This window comes from Ananas comosus, linkage group 3 (genome assembly GCF_001540865.1).
Source record: "Ananas comosus cultivar F153 linkage group 3, ASM154086v1, whole genome shotgun sequence".
Classification (NCBI taxonomy): Eukaryota; Viridiplantae; Streptophyta; class Magnoliopsida; order Poales; family Bromeliaceae; genus Ananas; species Ananas comosus.
Window position 1 is genome coordinate 16336962 of NC_033623.1, and position 20406 is coordinate 16357367.

At 34.4% G+C, this 20406-nt stretch overlaps 3 protein-coding genes across 4 annotated transcripts; all 3 read left to right on the forward strand.

The window, feature by feature from the left end:
• Nucleotides 754-5803, forward strand: LOC109707034 (protein NRT1/ PTR FAMILY 8.3-like). Its single transcript, XM_020228081.1, has 5 exons — nucleotides 754-1179; nucleotides 3290-3380; nucleotides 3503-3720; nucleotides 4178-4734; nucleotides 4828-5803. The coding sequence occupies exons 1-5, from the start codon at nucleotides 1108-1110 to the stop codon at nucleotides 5618-5620; spliced, it is 1731 nt and encodes a 576-aa protein (XP_020083670.1). The 5' UTR covers nucleotides 754-1107; the 3' UTR covers nucleotides 5621-5803.
• On the forward strand, nucleotides 8858-14387 carry LOC109707226 (protein NRT1/ PTR FAMILY 8.3-like). Of its 2 annotated transcripts, XM_020228360.1 has the most exons (6): nucleotides 8858-9017; nucleotides 11491-11596; nucleotides 11821-12038; nucleotides 12143-12208; nucleotides 12611-13140; nucleotides 13483-14387. In XM_020228360.1, the coding sequence occupies exons 1-6, from the start codon at nucleotides 8964-8966 to the stop codon at nucleotides 14288-14290; spliced, it is 1782 nt and encodes a 593-aa protein (XP_020083949.1). In that variant the 5' UTR covers nucleotides 8858-8963; the 3' UTR covers nucleotides 14291-14387. The 2 variants fall into 2 exon arrangements, with proteins under 2 accessions (XP_020083949.1, XP_020083950.1); XM_020228361.1 differs by lacking the exon at nucleotides 12143-12208 and having other exon boundaries at nucleotides 8859-9017.
• On the forward strand, nucleotides 15871-20114 carry LOC109707943 (ADP-ribosylation factor-like). Its single transcript, XM_020229489.1, has 6 exons — nucleotides 15871-16102; nucleotides 17293-17383; nucleotides 17993-18108; nucleotides 18805-18930; nucleotides 19357-19561; nucleotides 19655-20114. Exons 1-5 carry the CDS (start codon nucleotides 16046-16048, stop codon nucleotides 19549-19551), a joined length of 585 nt encoding a protein of 194 aa, XP_020085078.1. The 5' UTR covers nucleotides 15871-16045; the 3' UTR covers nucleotides 19552-19561; nucleotides 19655-20114.

Genomic DNA, 20406 nt, shown 5'->3' on the forward strand with positions numbered 1-20406 from the left:
CGATAGCATAGTAGCTCTACTCCTAGTTATAATTATAAGTTTTAATTCCGACAATATTACAAATAGTTTAACGGAATTAGGTTTTTTTTATATATTTTTTTAATAAAAAGGATTAATATTATTGAAAGTATTTGGAAACTAAATTTCATAATTTTTCAACATCATTTAGCTAGTGATCAAAATGTCTTAAAATTAACAATTTTAATGATAAATGTGATGCGTTTATGAATTTAACAGTGTAAAATAATCCAAATTTGATAAAAAAATTTTTATAAATTTTTTTTTTTACTATTTAGAGTAATATCAGTAACTCTAATATTAAATTCAAGTCTTTTATCATTATTTTTTATGAAATTTTTATTTTTAACCGTTCATTTTTAAACTATTCGTTTAACAGATAAATGATGCCGAAAAATTATAAAATTTAATTTTCAAATACTTTCAATAGTGTAGATCAAGTTTAACGGAGGCAATCATCAATTTAGAAGACGCATCATTGAAAATAACTTAGTAGCACGGAGGCCTCCGTACTACCAATAGTATACTAGCCTAGCTCTATATATACAATTCTCGACAGTCAATCATCCTTTCAAAACATATCAACTATAATGTTTAAAAATTCAAATCACACCAACAATAATTGGATGCTATGTAAAAGATCTAATCAGAACAAACACTCACTCTTTCTCACATCTGAGCTGTTTTATCAGCTAGAATTAAAAGTAGAAATTAATGTTCTGCTAGAATATAATTATTATTTTAAAAAAATTTAACCTAACTTTAAACATTTTTTCTCGTATTAAATATGTTTTCCATTTATATGCAGGAACGGGCTATGAACGTCGCATGCTGAAGAGAATTTTACCCGGTCCACTGCGCGGCGACCCGTGTCTCGTCACCTCGGAAGCGCGCGGAGCACTCCGCCGTGGCCCATGACAGGTCAAGGCCCTTACAGAGCGACGCGTTGCCCCCAAGCGCTTCCCTTTCCCCCGCAATAAATTCGCTCTAACCACTACCGTAGAGTGTGACCAAAGCCAATAGCCCAAGGGAAGATCCCAAAAGCGCTTCTTCTGCTTCTTCTCCTTCTTCTTCTCCTCCTCCCCCTCCATGGAAGTAGAAGCAGAAGCAGATGCAGCCGCAGCCGCAGAAGAAGACGCTAAGCCCTTACTATCTCACGAGGTATCCTAATTCCTAATTTATAGCTCTCTCTTTACTTCATGTTCAATTAATTCCCTTCAAATAAATAAACACTCCCTTGCAGATGAAGGGAATGTTCGGAATTCTCACAATTATTAGCGGTTTTTTTTTTTTTTTTTTTTTTTTTTTTGGAAGTCCTTTCTTAACACTCGAACTCCTATCATAATCTTCGTATATAGGGCAAAAATGACTCACGAGTTACAGGCCCATTTGGTGCTTGAATAANTTTTTTTTTTTCTTTTTTTTTTTTTTTGGAAGTCCTTTCTTAACACTCGAACTCCTATCATAATCTTCGTATATAGGGCAAAAATGACTCACGAGTTACAGGCCCATTTGGTGCTTGAATAAGTTATTCAATGATAAATTGCGCGGTACGTGCTAGTGTGATTGCAATCTAGGGCTGCGTTTGGTTGGAGAATTTAATTTTGGAGAACAACTTTTGTTATTTTCGAGAACATGAGATATTCCGGTACAAGATAGAACAATTATAAATTTGTGTTTTGATGCATTCGAGAATATTCTAGAGGATATCCTTAATAGCGTTTGGATAAAAAGTCTAGAACAACGTCTAAATATATTTTTAAAAATAAAATAATTAATTTATGTTAGTATATTTTATATAAAATTATTTATAAAATTATTTCATAGAGTAATTTATAATATAATATTTTATGTAAGAATCTAATTTAAAATAATATATTTTATTTTATTATATATAATAATTTATTTTATGTAATCATTTATTTTATATAATTTATTCATAATATATTAATGAATAAAGCATAATACTAACAATATCCCTATATTTTTAATTAATAATTAGTATAAATTTCAATACAAATAAAAAAATATATAATTAAATATTAAAGTATAAATGATAAAGTTTAATAAAATAAAAAATATATCAAATTTAATTAATTTATATTATATAATAAAATTTAAGTATAAATATATTATCATAAAAATTTAAGTATGAATTTCAATACATATTAAAAAATATATATATATAATATATGAAAAAATGATTTTATGTATATAATACTTAATATAAAATAAAATAATTAAATATTAATATATAAATGATAAAACTTAATAAGATAAAAAATATATCAAATTTAATTAATTTATATAATATAATAAAATTTAAGTATAAATATATTGTCATAAAAATAATATTTATATTAATATATGTATTATTTATTAAATTTGAGCATTTATTTAATTTATTTGAAATTAATTAAAATAAAGTATAAAAAAAATAAAATGGCATAAAAAGAAAAAAAAAAACAAGTTCCGGCTTGTTCTCCATTTCATGGAGAACAATCTTAACGGGTTGTTCCCGGAACAACCCGTTAAGCCCGGAACAACCGGGTTGTTCCATTTTGCATTGCGTTTGGGAGGACAACGAGAGATATCCCGCCTTGTTCTGGGATATACTTCCAACCAAACGCAGCCTAGGAGTTCACTCTTGTGGGATTTTTCGAGATGATTAATTTCACCTGCACGAGTAATTCTGTGTCCACATACGCATTTCACCAAACATTTATGATGGCTAGTACGGTTCACGACAAAAGTGATTTAATTTACGGTCAGAATGATAATTATGATGAGAAAAAGAACTAATTAATTAGTAAGAAACTGGCCCTTTAGTTTAAGTAAAAGATTGTAAAACTAGTAAGTGGGCAAAACATTTCACATTCAAAATATAACTTTGAGGCTATAAATAATTTGTCGTCGTAGACATCTGCGTACATTCATGTATCAATTGCTGCAATGCTCTTGAGTGAACAAAAGAGATTGGATGAGATGCTAAGGCATCAAAATATGTTCAAATGGATCTAAAATTCCATTTTCTTGCACAATTGTACACTTATTAGAGACCTATATTCAAGATTGAGGAGTGATTAGAAGTTTGCCTTGTTTTGGCTTAGTGCAACTGTGTATGGATTAAAAATAAAATAAAAAAAAAATTCAAGCCTTTTCTTTTTTTGCCCCGCCCCCTCTAATTTACATTTCACATAGAAGGATAGTGTGGTGCTCTGTTTTTCTACAAAGAAGGTGATATTGGCGGCGATCTTTGTTGCCTTATTAGGAACATAATGACCGTATCATGGAGGAATTCGGAGGAGGATCCTCATCATATTACAAAGATTTTGATTGGCGAGCACCTGCCATTGTATTGGGTAATCTCAATTTATATTTGGAATTTTCATATGTAAGAGAAATGTATCTCTTGAGAGGGGTTTTCGGCAGTTTTTGCTTGCTCTTAGAGTGACAAGCTTGCGACATTTTCCATTTTCTTCAGGATTTGTGTCCTTGGAAAGCCTGGGTTTCTCTGGTATTGCAACAAACCTAGTAATATATCTTAGTCGCATCCTTTGTGAAAACAATGCCTCGATTGCAACGAGTATCACTGCTTGGACCGGAACAAGCTATTTTACCCCTTTCATTGGAGCAGTTCTTGCTGACTCATATTTCGGAAGTTACCGGATGATCTTCTTCTCTTCGTTGATTTATCTTGCGGTATGTTGTTTCTGGCTTTGTTTCAATTTCCAGTCTCTTAATTACCTGCCATGCTTCCATTATACTTGACGAACTCAAGCCATTAATATGTATTTATAAAGTACTTATCCAGATAAGTATGCGTATGCTGTTAAATTTAGAAGGACAATTTGTTCTATCCTTTTATATAATCCTCATGGAAAAACTTTCTTTCCTACATGATGTTAAAAAAAAAAGAAGAAACGATTTCGCAGATATGGTGTGTTGGTTGAAGTAAGTTTGACTTCTTGGTTAACTCTAGTATTATTTGGGGCTAACTATTGAGATGCTTTCTTTCTTTACCATTACTCCTTTGATATCAAGAGTACTACCTTTTCTCACATCTTTGTCATTTATGTATGGACCGAGTGTTGTTCAAAAAGTTCATAGATCAGTTTCTTCATTTCATGATCACTAGTGCATTATTTTCCTCTTACAGGGAATGAGTGTTATCACACTGTCCGCCTTATTGCCATCGTTGAAGCCTCTTTCAAGCAATGGATATTCATGTACCTCCGCTATCGAGGCTCAAAAGCTCCTTTTCTACTCCGGCTTATACCTTATAGCTTTTGGCAGTGGTGGAGTCAAGTCGTCATTACTCCCGTTTGGCGCCAGCCAATTTGATGATGAGAATCCTACTGAGAGACTAAAGAAGGAATCCTTCTTTAATTGGTTCTATTTCTGCATCAATGTTGGCACCCTAATATCGAGTACTCTAATAGTTTGGATTCAAGAGGATGTGAGTTGGGCTGTCGGATATGGCCTCTCCACTCTTTGCATTGCTGCAGCTTTAGGATGTTTTCTTGTAGGAAGAGCTATTTATAAGCTAAGAGAGCCAGGAGGGAGCCCACTGAAGAGAATTCTTCAAGTTATTGTTGCCTCTTTTCGAAAAGCCAATCTAAAAGCTCCTGTTGATGCTGCTTCCCTGTATGAGGTGCCGGATGAAATTTCAAACATTCAGGGAAAGCAAACATTACCACATACAGAGGATTACAAGTAATCTCCTATTCTAGTTGTGCTACTTCCTTGTATGTAAAATAATGTAGTCCGTGTAAAAATAATGCACCGATTACTTGTGATGCCTATCAGGTTCTTGGATAAAGCTGCAATAATATCGGATTCAGATTCTGAGGATGGTCTTAATGTTAGTTCTTGGAGATTATGTACAATTACTCAAGTGGAAGAATTGAAGCTGCTTCTAAGGCTATTCCCAATCTGGTTAACTAGCATCGTCTACTCAGTCGCTTACGCCCAAATGTATACAACCTTCGTCGAGCAAGGAAGAGCAATGGATACGAAGGTAGGATCCTTCTCCGTCCCTCCTGCCTCACTCTATGCTTTCGAAGTTGTAAGTGTCATGTTATGGGTTTTGCTCTGCAACACATTGATTGCTGATATATTGAGAAATTATTCCTGTCGACTATCTCATTTGAGAAGAATCGGTGTTGGGTATTTTCTGATGATATTAGCTTTGGCAATCGCTGCAACCGTAGAAGGGAATCGACTAAAGGGGGTCGAGAACGGAAATCGAATAAGTATTTTGTGGCAACTTCCTCAATACTTTGTTCTCGGCGGGTCAGAGGTGTTTAGTTATATTGCACAGCTCGCGTTGTTCTATGAGCAGGGTCCTGGTACTATGCGGAGCATGTGCACAGCTATATCCTTGCTCGCAGTTTCCCTGGGGAATTACTTGAGCTCTGTTGTAATTATGGTTGTCAGATTCGCGACGAAGACTGGCGGAGGGCCGGGATGGATCCCGGATAACTTGGATGAGGGCCATCTTGATTATTTCTTCTGGTGGTTGGCGGGAGTTTGCGCGGTGAATTTCATCTCTTATCTTGCTTGTGCTCGCAGATTTAATCTGAAGGAAGTGATCGAATGAACACTTGAATAGATAGCACACTGTTGGGCTAATATCATCTTAGTAATGAAGGTAATCTGGTGGTGTAATCTTCTTCTGGTGTTGGGTTTTTACGACTAAAATTTGTGCCCATTCATTTGTTTTCACGGACATTTATGCGTCGATCATATGGTTTAATAACTATTCTACATGCGGCTTTTTTAATGGTATTCTACTTATGTCATATCAAAACCTATTTAGTTAAAAAATAGCTGCGTGAAGGATTTGATAATGTGTTATTGTTCTCAAGAAAAATAGAAAATTTTATAGGTAAAAAAAAAGGACCGGGTATGGTCGTGGGGGACAATGAACTTTTCATACTCGCTTAATGAACAATTATTCTTGTTAAAATATACGTATATATTGGATATTGTACATCTCTTGATTGTACTACACCTTTTAAAAATGATTAATATTCAAGTTTGCTTACACAAGGTTGTTTCCTGCTTCTTCTTGACAAGGTCCACTCATTAATCGAGGTTAACCATGTCGCTTAGTCGAGTGGCTCTTTAATTTTTTTTTTTATTATTATTATTATTTTCTAGGGCACGGTTACAGCTTCGGTAAAAATAACCAGTATTTCCAATAATTCAGTAACAACTAATTTTGTAATTAAATTTTTATCACAAATCATTAAATTTTGGTGTTTTATTTTTAAATTTCGAGTTTTAATTCTGGAAACTAGCAAGCTTAATTTCTCGCATTTTGTAAGAAAAGGAACAGAATCCTGTTCACATGCCTGTGCCGTAACGCGCGATCTCGCTGCACAACGCTGCACTTTCACGTTAAAAAGATTTAATTAGCTTTGGCTTAATTTCGTATTGAGGTCTATCTAACACTATTAGATAAAATATAATTAGAATAAAAATATATAAAAATATTTCTGTGTTCTCTGCTGGAACCGCAAACACGATATGCGGAACGTAATATTATGTACGAACATAAATATAGTACTTTTTTATCGTATTTTCTCATTACATGTACTGTAATCTCTCCGCAATTCTCATCGAAGTCTTAAACTTACAATCTACTGTTTACATAAATAAATAAATAAATAAAATTGACAAGCTCCAAGCACAACACAAGTCAACTTATTCTAATTAATGACTATTCTTTGTAGTTATATATAACGGTTGGTAGTTAAAAGCAATAATAAATCTCTCTCTCTCTCTCTCTCTCTGTTTAAGATGAAAGTAGCTAGTCTTAATATATCAATAAAATTATTACGACAGTACTTAATGAATGAAGCAGATAGTTTGCTATCTAATTCTCAAAAAAAAAAAAAAAATTATTACGACGGTGACTAAATTTAGTTACGACGGTGACTAAATTTCCAGCTAGGAAATCAATATTATCTATCAACTGTTGAACCAAAATCAACAGTTGATAGATAATATTGATTTCTTAGCTTAATCACGTCTCTAGGGTCTGCATCTATAAATTATGTCCTTTTTTTCTTGAGTTTTTTAAGTGATTCCATTATCTAGAACATGGAAGAAACTAGGAGATAGGAATTATTAATTAGCTTATATTTATATTACTCATAAATCGTAGTACTTTGCCATATTTCCTTCTAGAGCTCGTAATCTCATTTTGATTTATGGTGCAACACAAACTCCAATCTCTTTTTTTTTTTTTTTTAGAGATTGGCAGTACGCTATCCGCTTCGTTTATTTATTTTATTTAGAAATAAACTTAGCTGAAAATGTGAATCAACTAGCATTCAAAATTGAAATCTCGGATACCAACCACCAAGTCCTTGCCACTTGCTTTAGGGACGATCGGTAACTCCTATCTTTTTTTATTTGTCAAAAATCCCACTATAAGGGTTGCTGCAAAAAGGAGGAAGCTAGACATATTGTAGTATATTTAAATAAAATATTAAATAATTAAAATTTATAACTTTATTCTTGTATCTACTTGAGACAAGGGCTAAACATGCCTATCTAAAATAGTAATTAAATAAAAATTATAACTTCTTTCACGTATCTACTTGAGACAAGGAAATTTGATTAATAACATAAGACAAGCAGATATATAATAAGGCATAAAAAGTGACTTATGTTATTAGCTTCGTATATAAGTTGGTGGGGATCGTAGAGAATAAGATAGAAAATATTTTATTAATTGTAATATAGGCATGATTGGTCCCGATTTCAAAGGTGAAATAACGTAGAAGTCATTAACCCAAACCAAACAAAACATTTTTATAACTTGCAAATTGCTTAATTTCATGGTCAATATAAATTTTTTTTTGAGAAATATGGTCAATATAAATATAAAAAAGGAAGTGACTACGTACTCACAATAAAAAAATTAAAAATAAAATAAAATAAAAGGAGAGTACCAAAAATTTAATTAGTGTTGGTCACAATCTTTCGCCTAAACAAGCAGAAATTACGAAGCCACCAATAGCTTGGTTGTAAGGTTTGTGCCTAGTCGAAAAATAAATAAATAAATAAATAAATAAATAAAAATAAAAAATCACATTAACGGGGAGATATTATTTCATATGCATGGGGCCACCACGTCGGCATGAGCCACTAATTAAAGTGAAACCTCCTCCATAGTGCCCACTGCTTTCACTCCCACCCATTGTTTTTTGGAGATATAGATCAATATATACTTGTTTCTTAATTTGATCTTATTTCAGAACCAGACATAAGTTTCTTCTCATCTAGCTTCTTGCAGATCAAAGGATTCAAACTTATTCATACTCATAACTTGAATTGAGTAATTCTGATAAAAAAATTCTTTAAAAATTTATTGAGCCGTCTCTACCTTTAATTTTTCGCTTCTCTCATTTCGTACCTATTAATATTTTTTGTTTTAATTTTCCTAAGATATCTCGAAAGAATTAAACTCGTTTGTAAATCTGATGCTTTTTTTTTTTTTTTTTCAAATTGTGGGGATTGAAAATAAAGATGAAGCGCATATACAGTAGGTGAACTTGCGGTTCAAGGCTTATGCGGTGAAGAAGGTCCAGACAATAATTATCTCCCAAACTACACTAACTAATATAATTTACCAAAAAGTTATTAATTAAATCAACGGCTACGTACATATTTGTTTTCAAATAATCATATAATTGATGGGGTACACATTGGTAAACCAACCTATGTCGCTATGTGGAATGTGGAGGGAGCAACTGCATGTAGGAAAATATTGTGGTGGCCCTAGTGGGCTCCAACTATGAGAAATATCAGAGCATATAATCTATGATATATACTAGAATAACATTCGCATGAATATAAATTAATGGTTAAGCACCTCAGAAATATCCTCGGGATTTGGTGAGTGTAGAGCAGTTGAGAAGAAACTAAAGATGGAGTTTGGGGATTCCATGGAGAGAGGAGAACTATGGCCTCTCCTCAGCAAGGTATCTGTTTACGGTTCTTTTTTCGTTTTCGAAAAAAGAAAATTTCTTATTTGGGTTCTTAATTATCTTCGACTTATTACGCTCTCTCTCTCTCTCTCTCTCTCTCTACATAAATCAACTTCAAGTTGTTTTATTTTTCATTTTTAGTTCTTTTTTTAGAATCATCATCATGCTCTGGAGTTTGGTGGGTTTTAATAGAATTTTTTAGAGAGATCGAATAGTTTTATTTATAAATCTCGTTTCTATATAGTATGCGGCTTTAGAATTAATGGGGATTTACCGACCGTCCCTAGCACAAGTGGCAAAAGAATTTGATGGTTGGTATCCGAGACTTAAGTTCGAATCCTAATTGATTCACATTTTCAACTAAGTTTATTTCTAAATGAAATAAACGAAACGGATAGCATACTACATTTCTCTAAAAAAAAAAAGAATTAATTGGAATTTTATGTGCTCTTCTTGCTCTACGTGCTTGTGCTTAGTTGTAGACTCTCCAACTCAGGGACGAAGTTATGATGCAATCTTGAGGGGGACCAAAATATATTTAAATGAAAACTTTAGTAATAAATAATAAACAAAATTTTTCCTAATTAAAAATTTTTTATTAAAAAATTATTAATTAAATAAATAATGTAAAAGTATGAACTTTATTTTTTTTATTTTCAGATGTTTAACTTCTAATTATTTTATTTATATTATTACATTAAAATAATCTAAAAATTTTACTAAATTTAACATTAATTTTTTAGTTTTTTAAATAAAATTAATATAGCTATTAAATTTAGTACAATTCTTGATTTAGTCAAATAAAAGAGCTTACCTAAGATAAATAAAAGTTTTAAAAAATTATTAAATAAAAATTTTAGAGTAGAGAAATATATTACAAAAGACTATAAACAAGAAGCTTTTAATATATTTTCACTCATAAAAAGAGTATATCGATTAGGAAAAAGAGAGAGAGAGTTATGTTCGCACCATATTATTAAGTAAATATTAAAAAACTAGAGGGGGCAAAGCTACCTATGGTCCATCAAAAAAAATTTTTTGAAGGACCATTAAGCAAATGTTGAAAAGTTGAGGGGGTCATGGCCACCTTGGGCCTCCCCGTAGCTTCGTCGGACCAACTTTAGACTGGAGAGATCGTGTATGTTGACGTGGGGTCCCACCTTTGAAAAGACAGGTGTTGTTAGTTGATTGGTGGTAGCTAGGACTGGCATCCGGCTTGCGAACTTGTGTTCGGCTCCAGATCAATCAACTTATTTAATAAATCAGTTAGACACGAGCTTTTTCAATCTAAAATTTTAACAAGCTGAATACGAGTTAGAATCAGCTCGATTATGTTCGGGTCAAATATATACTTTACTCTTATGAGTATGATCGCCTTCGTACTAAAAAGTAGTTTTTAATGATAGTGCTTTTAAATTTACACTCCATACCGCTAAATATTATTTAAAATATTTTAAACTTCTGAAAATTAAATTTTATAAATTTTTTGATATTATTTACCTTACAATCAAAAAATCTCAAAGTTGATAACTTTTAACGACCAGTATAAGATAGTTGCTAGTTTAACAGTGTACAAGAATCGAAATCGATTGAATTTTTGATAGAAAATTTTATTCATTTTTTAGATAAAGATCAATAACTCCGATTTTATATTGAAGCATTGGATCCTCTATTTTTAGAAGGTAGTTTGATTTTGACCGTTCATTTTATGCTATCTTGATGGACTTTATAATAATTGCAAAAAATTATAAAATTTGGTTCCTAAAAAATTCAAATGCTTTAGATCATGTTTAATAGTATGGATCGTCGGTTCAAAAGTTCTATCATCGAAAACGACTTATGAATACGAAAGACTCTATAATAACCCTACTCGTATATATATATTATTTGGATTGTAGGTTAACTCAAATGTAGAAAAGTCTATATTTTATAAATTTTAATTATTAAATTAAAATTTTATCTTATTCTTTTTCAACTTTTCATTCAGCAGTAGGGCTAAAAATTTATTTTGCTGTTCGTGAGCAAGTTCGTATTCGACTTACGTTTTAGCGAGCCAAACACGATCTGAATTTTTCAACGCGATATTTTAACGAGTCAACCCGTATTTGGCTCATTTAATAAAACGAATGAACACGAGATGGTGCCTGCTCGCTCGTTTTCGGCTTGTTAACAGCCCTAGTGGTAGGAGCCAGAATGAGCACGTCGTACCTAAACCGTCCCACCCTTCCTTACTAGTTATCTATGTGCTAATGGGCCCTGTTTGGGCCCTGATGGTATTGGCCCTGAAAATTGTGGGCTCGGCCCATAGTATTAGGGCCCATGATCGTTCTCTGCAAACTTGATCAGTATTATATTTATACCTTATCTGTCTTAAAAAGCAGCATTAGAATGTAGTAATCATATTCATAATAATTGTTAAATCATAGTTACGTTTTCACTTTTTATTTATTTATTGATTTATTTTCAGGATGAAACATCCAGGGATTACAAAGAGGAAGCATCATCTAAATCATATAAAGTGACTCAGTTACCGCACAAGCCCAGTGACTGGAGAGCGCCAGCAATCATTTTAGGTGAGATTTTGACCATCGGAACCTGCACATTTCAACCATTTAATAGGAATATTTAGCCTCTTACAGCCTTATAATCTGCTTCGATTAAAGAGAAGATGCCAATTTCTGGGCTTTATGGGGGCTACATATTCTCTGACTATTTAATAAGGCTTATTCATAACCAAGTGATAGAGTACATGAATTCTACTTAACATGCATCTTATGTACTGCATTGAATCTTGCAGGATTTGAATGCTTGGATAGCACTGCTTTCAACGGAATCGCGACGAACTTGGTTGTGTATCTGCACACTGTCCTCCATGGAAACAATGCTTCAAATGCAGCCAATGTTACTACCTGGTTCGGCACAAGCTATTTCACACCAATTCTTGGAGCTATAATAACAGACACATACTGGGGCAACTACAAAACCATCTTCGTGTCCCTTGTCCTCTACTTGCTTGTATGTGGCATTTAGATCCTTTCCTGCGAATGCAATTTTGTCAGTTTAGTGTCACATCTAAATTTTTCTTTTGAAGATGAAGATGCATAATCACTTCCTGACAGGGACGAAGCCATGATTCAATCACGAGGAGGGGGCCAAAATATGTACAAATAAAAATTTATAACTTGGTACTTAAACTCCGGAAACTTCCTGTCTCCTTTACGTTGCGTCAGAATTTGACAATTTCTGTCAAAAAAAAAAAAAAACTCAAGGATGCTCGATCAAATAACAGGATATTGCTTTAGATTACAGACATTATGTTAAAGAAGTTATAAATTCCGTTACGTTCTGACAAAATGATTGTAAAATCAAAGAAAGTGAAGGCTTAGGTACTTCAGAACTATTGGAAGTAGGACATTCGTTTCAAAATGTTCAGAACTATTGGAAGTAGGACATTCGTTTCAAAATGTTCAGAACTATTGGAAGTAGGACATTCGTTTCAAAATGCTATAGTTCAGGTAGCGTGCTTTGTTACGTAGATAAATTTTTTGAATAAACTTATATAACTTTCCTGTAATACACTTTCGCAGGGTATGGTACTGATTACTCTTTCACCTTTTGCTGCTGCTGCAACTTCTGTTACAAATGGAGCTCAAATTCTTGTGTTCTATTCTGGATTGTATCTCGTGGCATTTGGGAGTGGAGGACTGAGATCGGCATTGCTTCCTTTTGGCGCGGACCAATTCGATGATAACAACCCTTTAGACAGAGAAAAGAAGGGCCCTTTCTTTAGTTGGTTTTATGTATGCATGGTCTTTGGATCGATCACTTCTGGTACTATCATAGTTTGGATTCAAGAGAACATAGATTGGGCTCTTGGTTTTGGGATTTCGACTTTATGTATAGCTCTGGCCTTAGGAGGATTCTTGCTAGGGACACCGACATATCGATTGCTGATGCCTAGCGGTAGTCCATTGAAGAATATTTGCCAGGTTGTGGTTGCCTCTTTAAGGAAAATAAACTTGGAAGTTCCCGCGGATAGTTCTCTCCTTTATGAGGCTAATGATGAGACATTGCATAATTCGAAGCAATCGAAACTAGCACATACTGACGAACTCAGGTACTTCTTAATGTTCTTTCATATGTAACTCGACACTCTTAAGTCTTTTAAGTAGACCAGACCAAAAAAGGGGTCCACGTTTCCGGCCGGGTCAAATTTGCGTGGCGTGGACCTGACTCGGCCCTGAACTTACATTGCTGTTTTTAAATTGGAACCAGATTCAAAATAATTGGGCAGCACTTAGCCAACAATGGAATTGAAAACCCACTACATACGGCGATTCTTTCCTGCTCTTCTTTCCTACCATGGCAATTTTGTCATGAGTAGTGTAATGTACTGCATAGCAGACTTGTTTCTTTGAGGAATTCGTTCATATTCTAGATTTCTTCATTGTATTCTCAGGTTTTTGGATAAAGCCGCTATTATTAACGGCTCGGATTTGAAGGGAAGTAATCCTAAAAATTCATGGAAAGTTTGTACAGTAACTCAAGTTGAGGAACTAAAGATACTCCTACGATTAGTCCCTATATGGTTGACAAGCATCATCTATGCCGCAGCGTATACTCAAATCAACACCACATTTATCCAACAAGGAAGTGTGATGAACACCAAGATCAATTCCTTTTTTGTACCACCAGCCTCCTTAGTCTCTTTTGAAACAGTAGGTGTTGTGGCTTGGGTTCTTCTGTACAACAAATATATATCCCCAATAATCAGAAAACAACTTCTACATGGATCAGAACTTTCTCAGTTGAATAGAATGGGGATCGGGCGATTTCTGATTATAATTGCGATGGCTATTGCTGCATTAGTGGAAACAAAGAGACTGGATAGTGTCAGAAATAGTGAAGTTATTAGTATAATATGGCAGCTTCCTCAGTATTTCGTTCTAGCTGGGTCGGAAGTTTTCAGCTTTATTACTCAGCTCGAGTTCTTCTACAGTCAAGCACCTGATTCGATGAAGAGCATATGTACGTCCTTTGCGCTCCTCGCAATTTCTCTTGGGAGTTACTTGAGCTCCCTTATTGTCACGATAGTCGCAGTTACAACTACCACAGGGGGAAGGCCTGGATGGATTCCTGACGATTTGAATGACGGGCGCCTTGATTACTACTTTTGGAGTCTCACCGCGTTATGTGCATTTAATTTCATTGTGTATATATTTTTTGCCAGATATTATAAGCTAAAGAAAGTCATTTCAGAAAACTGAAACTTAAGATAGATATCGAGGAAACATTTGGTACTGTATTTGTTATATGGAAATTGACAAGAAAAACGTATCACATTAACATCTGCATCCATGTAAATAAGTGTTATTCAGAAGTGATTTTTTCCCCTTCTTGTTGTCATGAATCAAAAGAAGGGTACTTTTCTTTTTGTAAATTTTCAGTTAATTTTTTGTTTCTTTTTGTGAATGTGAAGCTAACTCTATGGAACTAGTGATTGAAATTCATATGAAAAGTATGTATGATGGTTTCAGTTGTTGTAGTCTCTCTATCAAGTGCTGTGGGCATACAACCCCTAAAGTAACGTGTTACCTAAGTCTAAGAAATTTTGTCACAATCAAACTCATGTTTAAACCATGAGTTCAGGACAAATTTTTTGCCAAAAGATTACGGACCAAACTATGATTTTTTGATAGTTCATGGACTACCAGCACAATTCACGTATTATAAAACACAAAATAAAATTTTCTGACCAAACAACTTGTGAATTCATGTTCTGTGCCGAAACTGTCATAGAAACATTAGAATGTGAAACTAAAAGACTAGACATTCAATGTCAAAAGCAACTGCAAGAATATAAATCTTATTTCGACCAAAACATAAAAAAAAAAAAAAAATCTTCTTCCAGTTTCGTATCATTGCACGACTAAAGTATTGCAGGGAATGCTACTAGCTCAACTTTGTAGTTCAACTACCCGATTACAATTTCATGGGAGGCCATTTCAAGCCATGCACTGTTGATTCCAATTTTGTTTCCTTTAAGATCATTTTGTTTCCATTAATGAACACCAAACCAAATAGCAGTACAGTACTATTCTATCATTCTGGAATAAGAAAGTCAGAAGATCACATAACTTTATTCTATCTTGTTAGTCACCTCTGCAATAATGCAAAGGCTTGGTGTCTAAATTTCACGCAATAACATATCGCTTTACAAAGCGCATTATAATTTATAACTTGTGGGGATTCCACAATCTTTAAATATTAGCCATACAACATATCAGTGGAATAAAGTATATAACAGCATTATGTCACACTTCCTTTCACTTTTCCCTTCATTGGTTTCTTAGTATAAAAGAGTCTGCTTGGCGTGAACACGGAAATTAATTTGGTGTAAGATCATTTGCTCTTTATCCTTTGTCCATGTCTTATTTTGCTCTTCTAATGATTTATGATTTATGATTAACATAGCTCCAATTTTGGCATTTTTTTTTTATGCCTGCAATACTTATCCAGAGCCCTATACCCATCAAATTGTTGGTTTTTTTTTTTTTAAAAAAAAATTAGCATCATTTACTTCGCCTACTTACAACGCTAAATTGGTTCAAAAAAATTTATTCCTAACGGGTACATATCACGCTTCATGTCTCTTGCATGTGGGCCCCACCTCTGTAGTTCATATAACCGGTACATCGAAGACAGGGAGCGTATTAGCCGTCCAAATTTTTGGATTTGAATAAACGGACGGTTGAGATCATTCTTACAGGAACCTTGTGTGGTGTATAAGCAACTAGCTGTTGGGGCTGGAGAGAGAGAAGAGGGAGGGGGGGGGGGGATNGGGGGGGATCGATTTGTCTTGATTCACCTTCTCTTCTTCGTCTCGAATCCTTGGAGAAGCGCTTCTGATTTGGGCTTCTCGCCCCCGCAAATTGCCCGAAAAAGCGCTTTTAGATCTCTTTCCAGCTCGAGATTTGGGCGATTTCTAGGTTTAGGGCTTCGGACGAGGAGCCGATCGCGCCATGGGGCAAGCCTTTAGGAAGCTCTTCGACACCTTCTTCGGCAACAAAGAAATGAGGGTTTGCGCTCTATTTCCCCACTTTCTTGCTCTTTGATTGGGCTTTTCTTTATCTCGATGTGTTGTTGGAAGCTGGTTTAGATCGATTTGTTATTCTATTTGCTTCGATTTGGATGCTATGTTAGTTTATTGGTGGTTTGATTCATCTTGTTCATGATCTGGGGATAGGAATCGTTTTGAGTAGTTAAAGAGCCGTGATGAAGGATTGAGCTGATTGATATAGATGGATTATTTGTTTTTTTTTTTTGGTAGCGAAAGGAACATATTGGTAGAAAAATGATTGGGGCCGTGGGAAATTGTGCCCACATCTGAAGAATAGTTACACCAATTCAGGCTTCGGCGGGTTCTTTAAATGAGAAGGTTGCTGGATCCGGAAAATTTGTTCTAAAAGTTTTGTGGGGATATAACATGTGTGAGTAAAGGCATCAGGACTAGATAAGGTAGAACATAAGTATAACAATGGGAGGAAAACAAGGACGATTCTTACATGAGATTAGATGGGATTTAGGAGAGGACGGGCCGTAAGAACCTTTAACATGAAGTAACAAGAGAAGAATAAAGTGTATATCATAATTTGACCTTTGAAGATCCGATACTGGATTTGGTTCAAGAAGTTAAAGGAGAAGAGCTTTTATTGCGGATATGGCAATCGTTGGTGTTGACTTAGTTGGTTTTTTTTCATAAACAAGGACCGTTACAACATAGCAGAACGAATACAACTGTTGTGGCTAATGAATTGTAACACCTGTAATTGCTCATTATCTTAGTAGATTTCATGGAAAGCCATAAAAGGAATGTTGCATATATTTCTTTTAACATTTAAAATGATCATGGTCTTGGCTTTTTACTGGTTCTTATGCCTGATTATCATATGGCTGCATAAAAATGCAAATCAAGTACTTTAGCAGTTTACCTGGTGATTTCACACTCTTACTGCAATTATTAAGTTATTGTCGTACTTGATTTCTGTGGATTATCTCATGCTACAGGTAATTAATAGTTGCTCTTGCTGCCATTGGAATTTAGTTTTGTGATTCTTGTGGCATGCATTCCTGTTATATTTGTTATTTAGTTGGTTAATTTGTTTCTCGTTAATAAATGTTTTTGCAACAATCTCTGCTATTTGTTATATCTAGCTATGTTTCATTCATGAAAATAACCTCTTGAATGTTTTCGGACAATGCTCCTTAGGTTGTCATGCTTGGGCTGGATGCTGCTGGTAAAACTACTATTCTGTACAAGCTGCACATTGGAGAAGTACTATCAACTGTTCCAACAATTGGTACGTATTATGTTATTAGCATGAAATTTTGGTATGTATTAACTGCATACATTGCATGTCATATAACATTTGTTTACTAGTGTATCTTCTGCACCTGCTATGCTTCATGACACGTATGTGGTATTTTAGATGTTCTATAAAGTCAACATTTTTCATCTAGTACTGACTTGCCACCAGAACACAAGGATCAATAGTGGCTCTAGCCATTGATACCAAATGCGTATCGGCTCTTTCATTTCAGGACTTGGGAATTGAAAATCTCTCTTTCATTTCAGGAGTTGAGAATTGAAAATTCATTATGAAATTGACAGTATTTTATATCTATTAGCAACTACTTGTCCAATCAAGCATGATAAAGAAGCAGCTCTTTCCTTCATGCCTTGCAGATCTTTATATTTTAGTTGTTTACATGTCATTGTGGCGTGAGGTTATCATTTCTGTTTCTTAATACACTATCAAACATCCAAATTGTTTGCTTTTACGAGCTGTGAAACTTAGTTTTGTATGTTGCGCTCACAAGATCCTCTTATTTATTTGTTTTGTTGCCTGGTTAGGGAATTTGAAATCTGATGCACTGCTTTATTCTTTTCCTTTGTTCAATCCATGCAGGTTTCAACGTTGAGAAAGTTCAGTATAAAAATGTGATGTTCACAGTGTGGGATGTTGGCGGGCAAGAGAAACTGAGGCCCTTGTGGAGGCATTATTTTAATAATACCGATGGCCTGGTGTGTAATAAATGCTAGTACAGAAAAGCACATACCTGCATGCACGCACGTTTTCATTCGGAAAAATCAATTGAAACCTCGAGTCTTGGATAGCGGACTGCCTTACATGGTTTATAGTATCCTTTTTGTTTTTTTGGTCCTTTGCAATATTAATTATAATGATTATTTTTTATCCTTTGCTCTTATGAGTTACAATCCTTTAGTTTGAGGCTCTTAGCAATGCACATCTGTAACCACCCACGCTAGTCTTAAAATTGAAATCACTAGCCTCATGGAGATTCTCTTTATTAGTCATAATAAACCACTGTGCAGTGATTATTCATTATTGAGAGCTTTCTATAGGAAATTATGTTTTGATTATAAGGTTTGTATGGTTTGCATGCTCTGTTCTAAATGTGTCAATTAACTCTGATAAAAAAGCAGAAGGTGAATTAGAAAAGGGTGGGGGAGAGGTCTGGGGAGTCAGTATCTCTATCTCCTTATTCTTTTAGTTAGAATACAGGAGTCTTTGACATGGCAACTACAGTATTATTTTGAATTTGCTGGACATTCTTTTTCCTAATTCATGCTTCTTCCCTTTGATTGGTGGCTATCCTACCCATGTTGATATATAATTATGTCAGGAAAAATTGCATTGTAGAAGGCATATTTGGTGAAGAATAATGAAATAATTTGGTGTATTCTTCTCACTTGCAGATATACGTTGTTGATTCGTTGGACAGGGAAAGAATTGGAAAGGCCAAAGCTGAGTTTCAGGCCATAATCAATGACCCATTCATGCTTAACAGTGTGATATTGGTGTTCGCGAATAAACAGGACATGGTATGATATGTTGTCTTTTTCGGTAGTCTGAGCATGCTGGTTAAATATAATTCTGAACCATTCTCTCGTGGGCAAATGTAATGCTTCTTCCTTAAATTCTGGTTTTATTTTTACTTTGTTCACATAAGCTAAATTTCGTAATTTTTTGTTTTTGTTCTCTTCAAAAAGATAAAACATCCATTCTGCACTGAAATTTTTTATTATTCAGTTCTATTTTTGAGGCAGTGGACATGTTTACATATAACATTAGTTCGATACAGTGAAATCTTGCTCGAACTCCATGCTGGCAAGTCCACATTGTCTGTGAGGCCTACCCCAAGTCTAGTGACAACGATTGATAATATGATCAAACCATGATCACTAAGATCTCTATAAATTGTTATGTAAGTTGAAGTTTCAGACTAACTATCAAACTTTTCTATTCAGAAAGGCGCGATGACCCCTATGGAAGTATGCGAGGGTCTAGGGCTTTATGACTTGAGGAACCGCATCTGGCACATCCAAGGAACTTGTGCCCTTAAAGGTGATGGTCTCTATGAGGGCTTGGACTGGCTTGCAACCACTCTGAAGGAACTTCAAGCCTCAGGCCGCTCCACCTCGGTCGGAACGTCATCTTACTGACTTTTAAGAGGTTCATCCAAACGTCCTCAAATTTTGCTTGAATTTTCCCGGTTGTTTAGCTTGCATTAACCTTTTTTTTTTTTTCCCCCATAATACGGTTCAGGTCTCCACAGAATGAGTTGATTTTCGCACGAGTAAAGCTGAATGTATTCGACCAGTTCATAGTGCAGTTGTTTTATGATTTTCTCTGGTGTTAGCTTTGAATTTGGTCAGATTACATTTGATTTAGAAGCTATCATTAAGTAATCTGCTTGTCTGTAATCTTCTGCCCCTGATAAAATGAAAAATTTAATGCTGGGGCATCACATACTTCAGTGTAAATTCTGCGACTCTTTCTGGGAAACGACACTTTTGATAATTTTCATGCTTAATCAATGACAATAGCAAATGGAAAACAGGGAGAATTTGCGATTTCCGGGAAAAAAAAAAGTGGGAACGCTTTTAATTGCAGTTCCTCCTATGAGTGAAGGTTCCCTCTATATAGTGGGAACAGAGTTCATGTTGTACACGTTGTGATCCTTGCATGTTGGTGAGTTCTCACAAATGCAATAATTCCTAGTTTATACGACCTTTTTGTTATTGTTTTGTTTGTAAGCTTCAGCAGAATTTCCAACATCCGTATTACTGAAACACATTGTCTCAAAGACCAGTTGGCTTCCAGAATTCTCTGGATGAAATGGATTATCATTTCCTTCAACTTGCTATCTCCCTGTATAATTATACTACTTTGAATTTAAGATTAAATTGGTCCCTGGAATTTGGTTTTTTTATTTTATTTATTTCCTTTGGTATTTTATGTTTTAATTATTTCGTATGTCATTACCATAGTGAGTAAAATGCAATTTAACTAAGTAA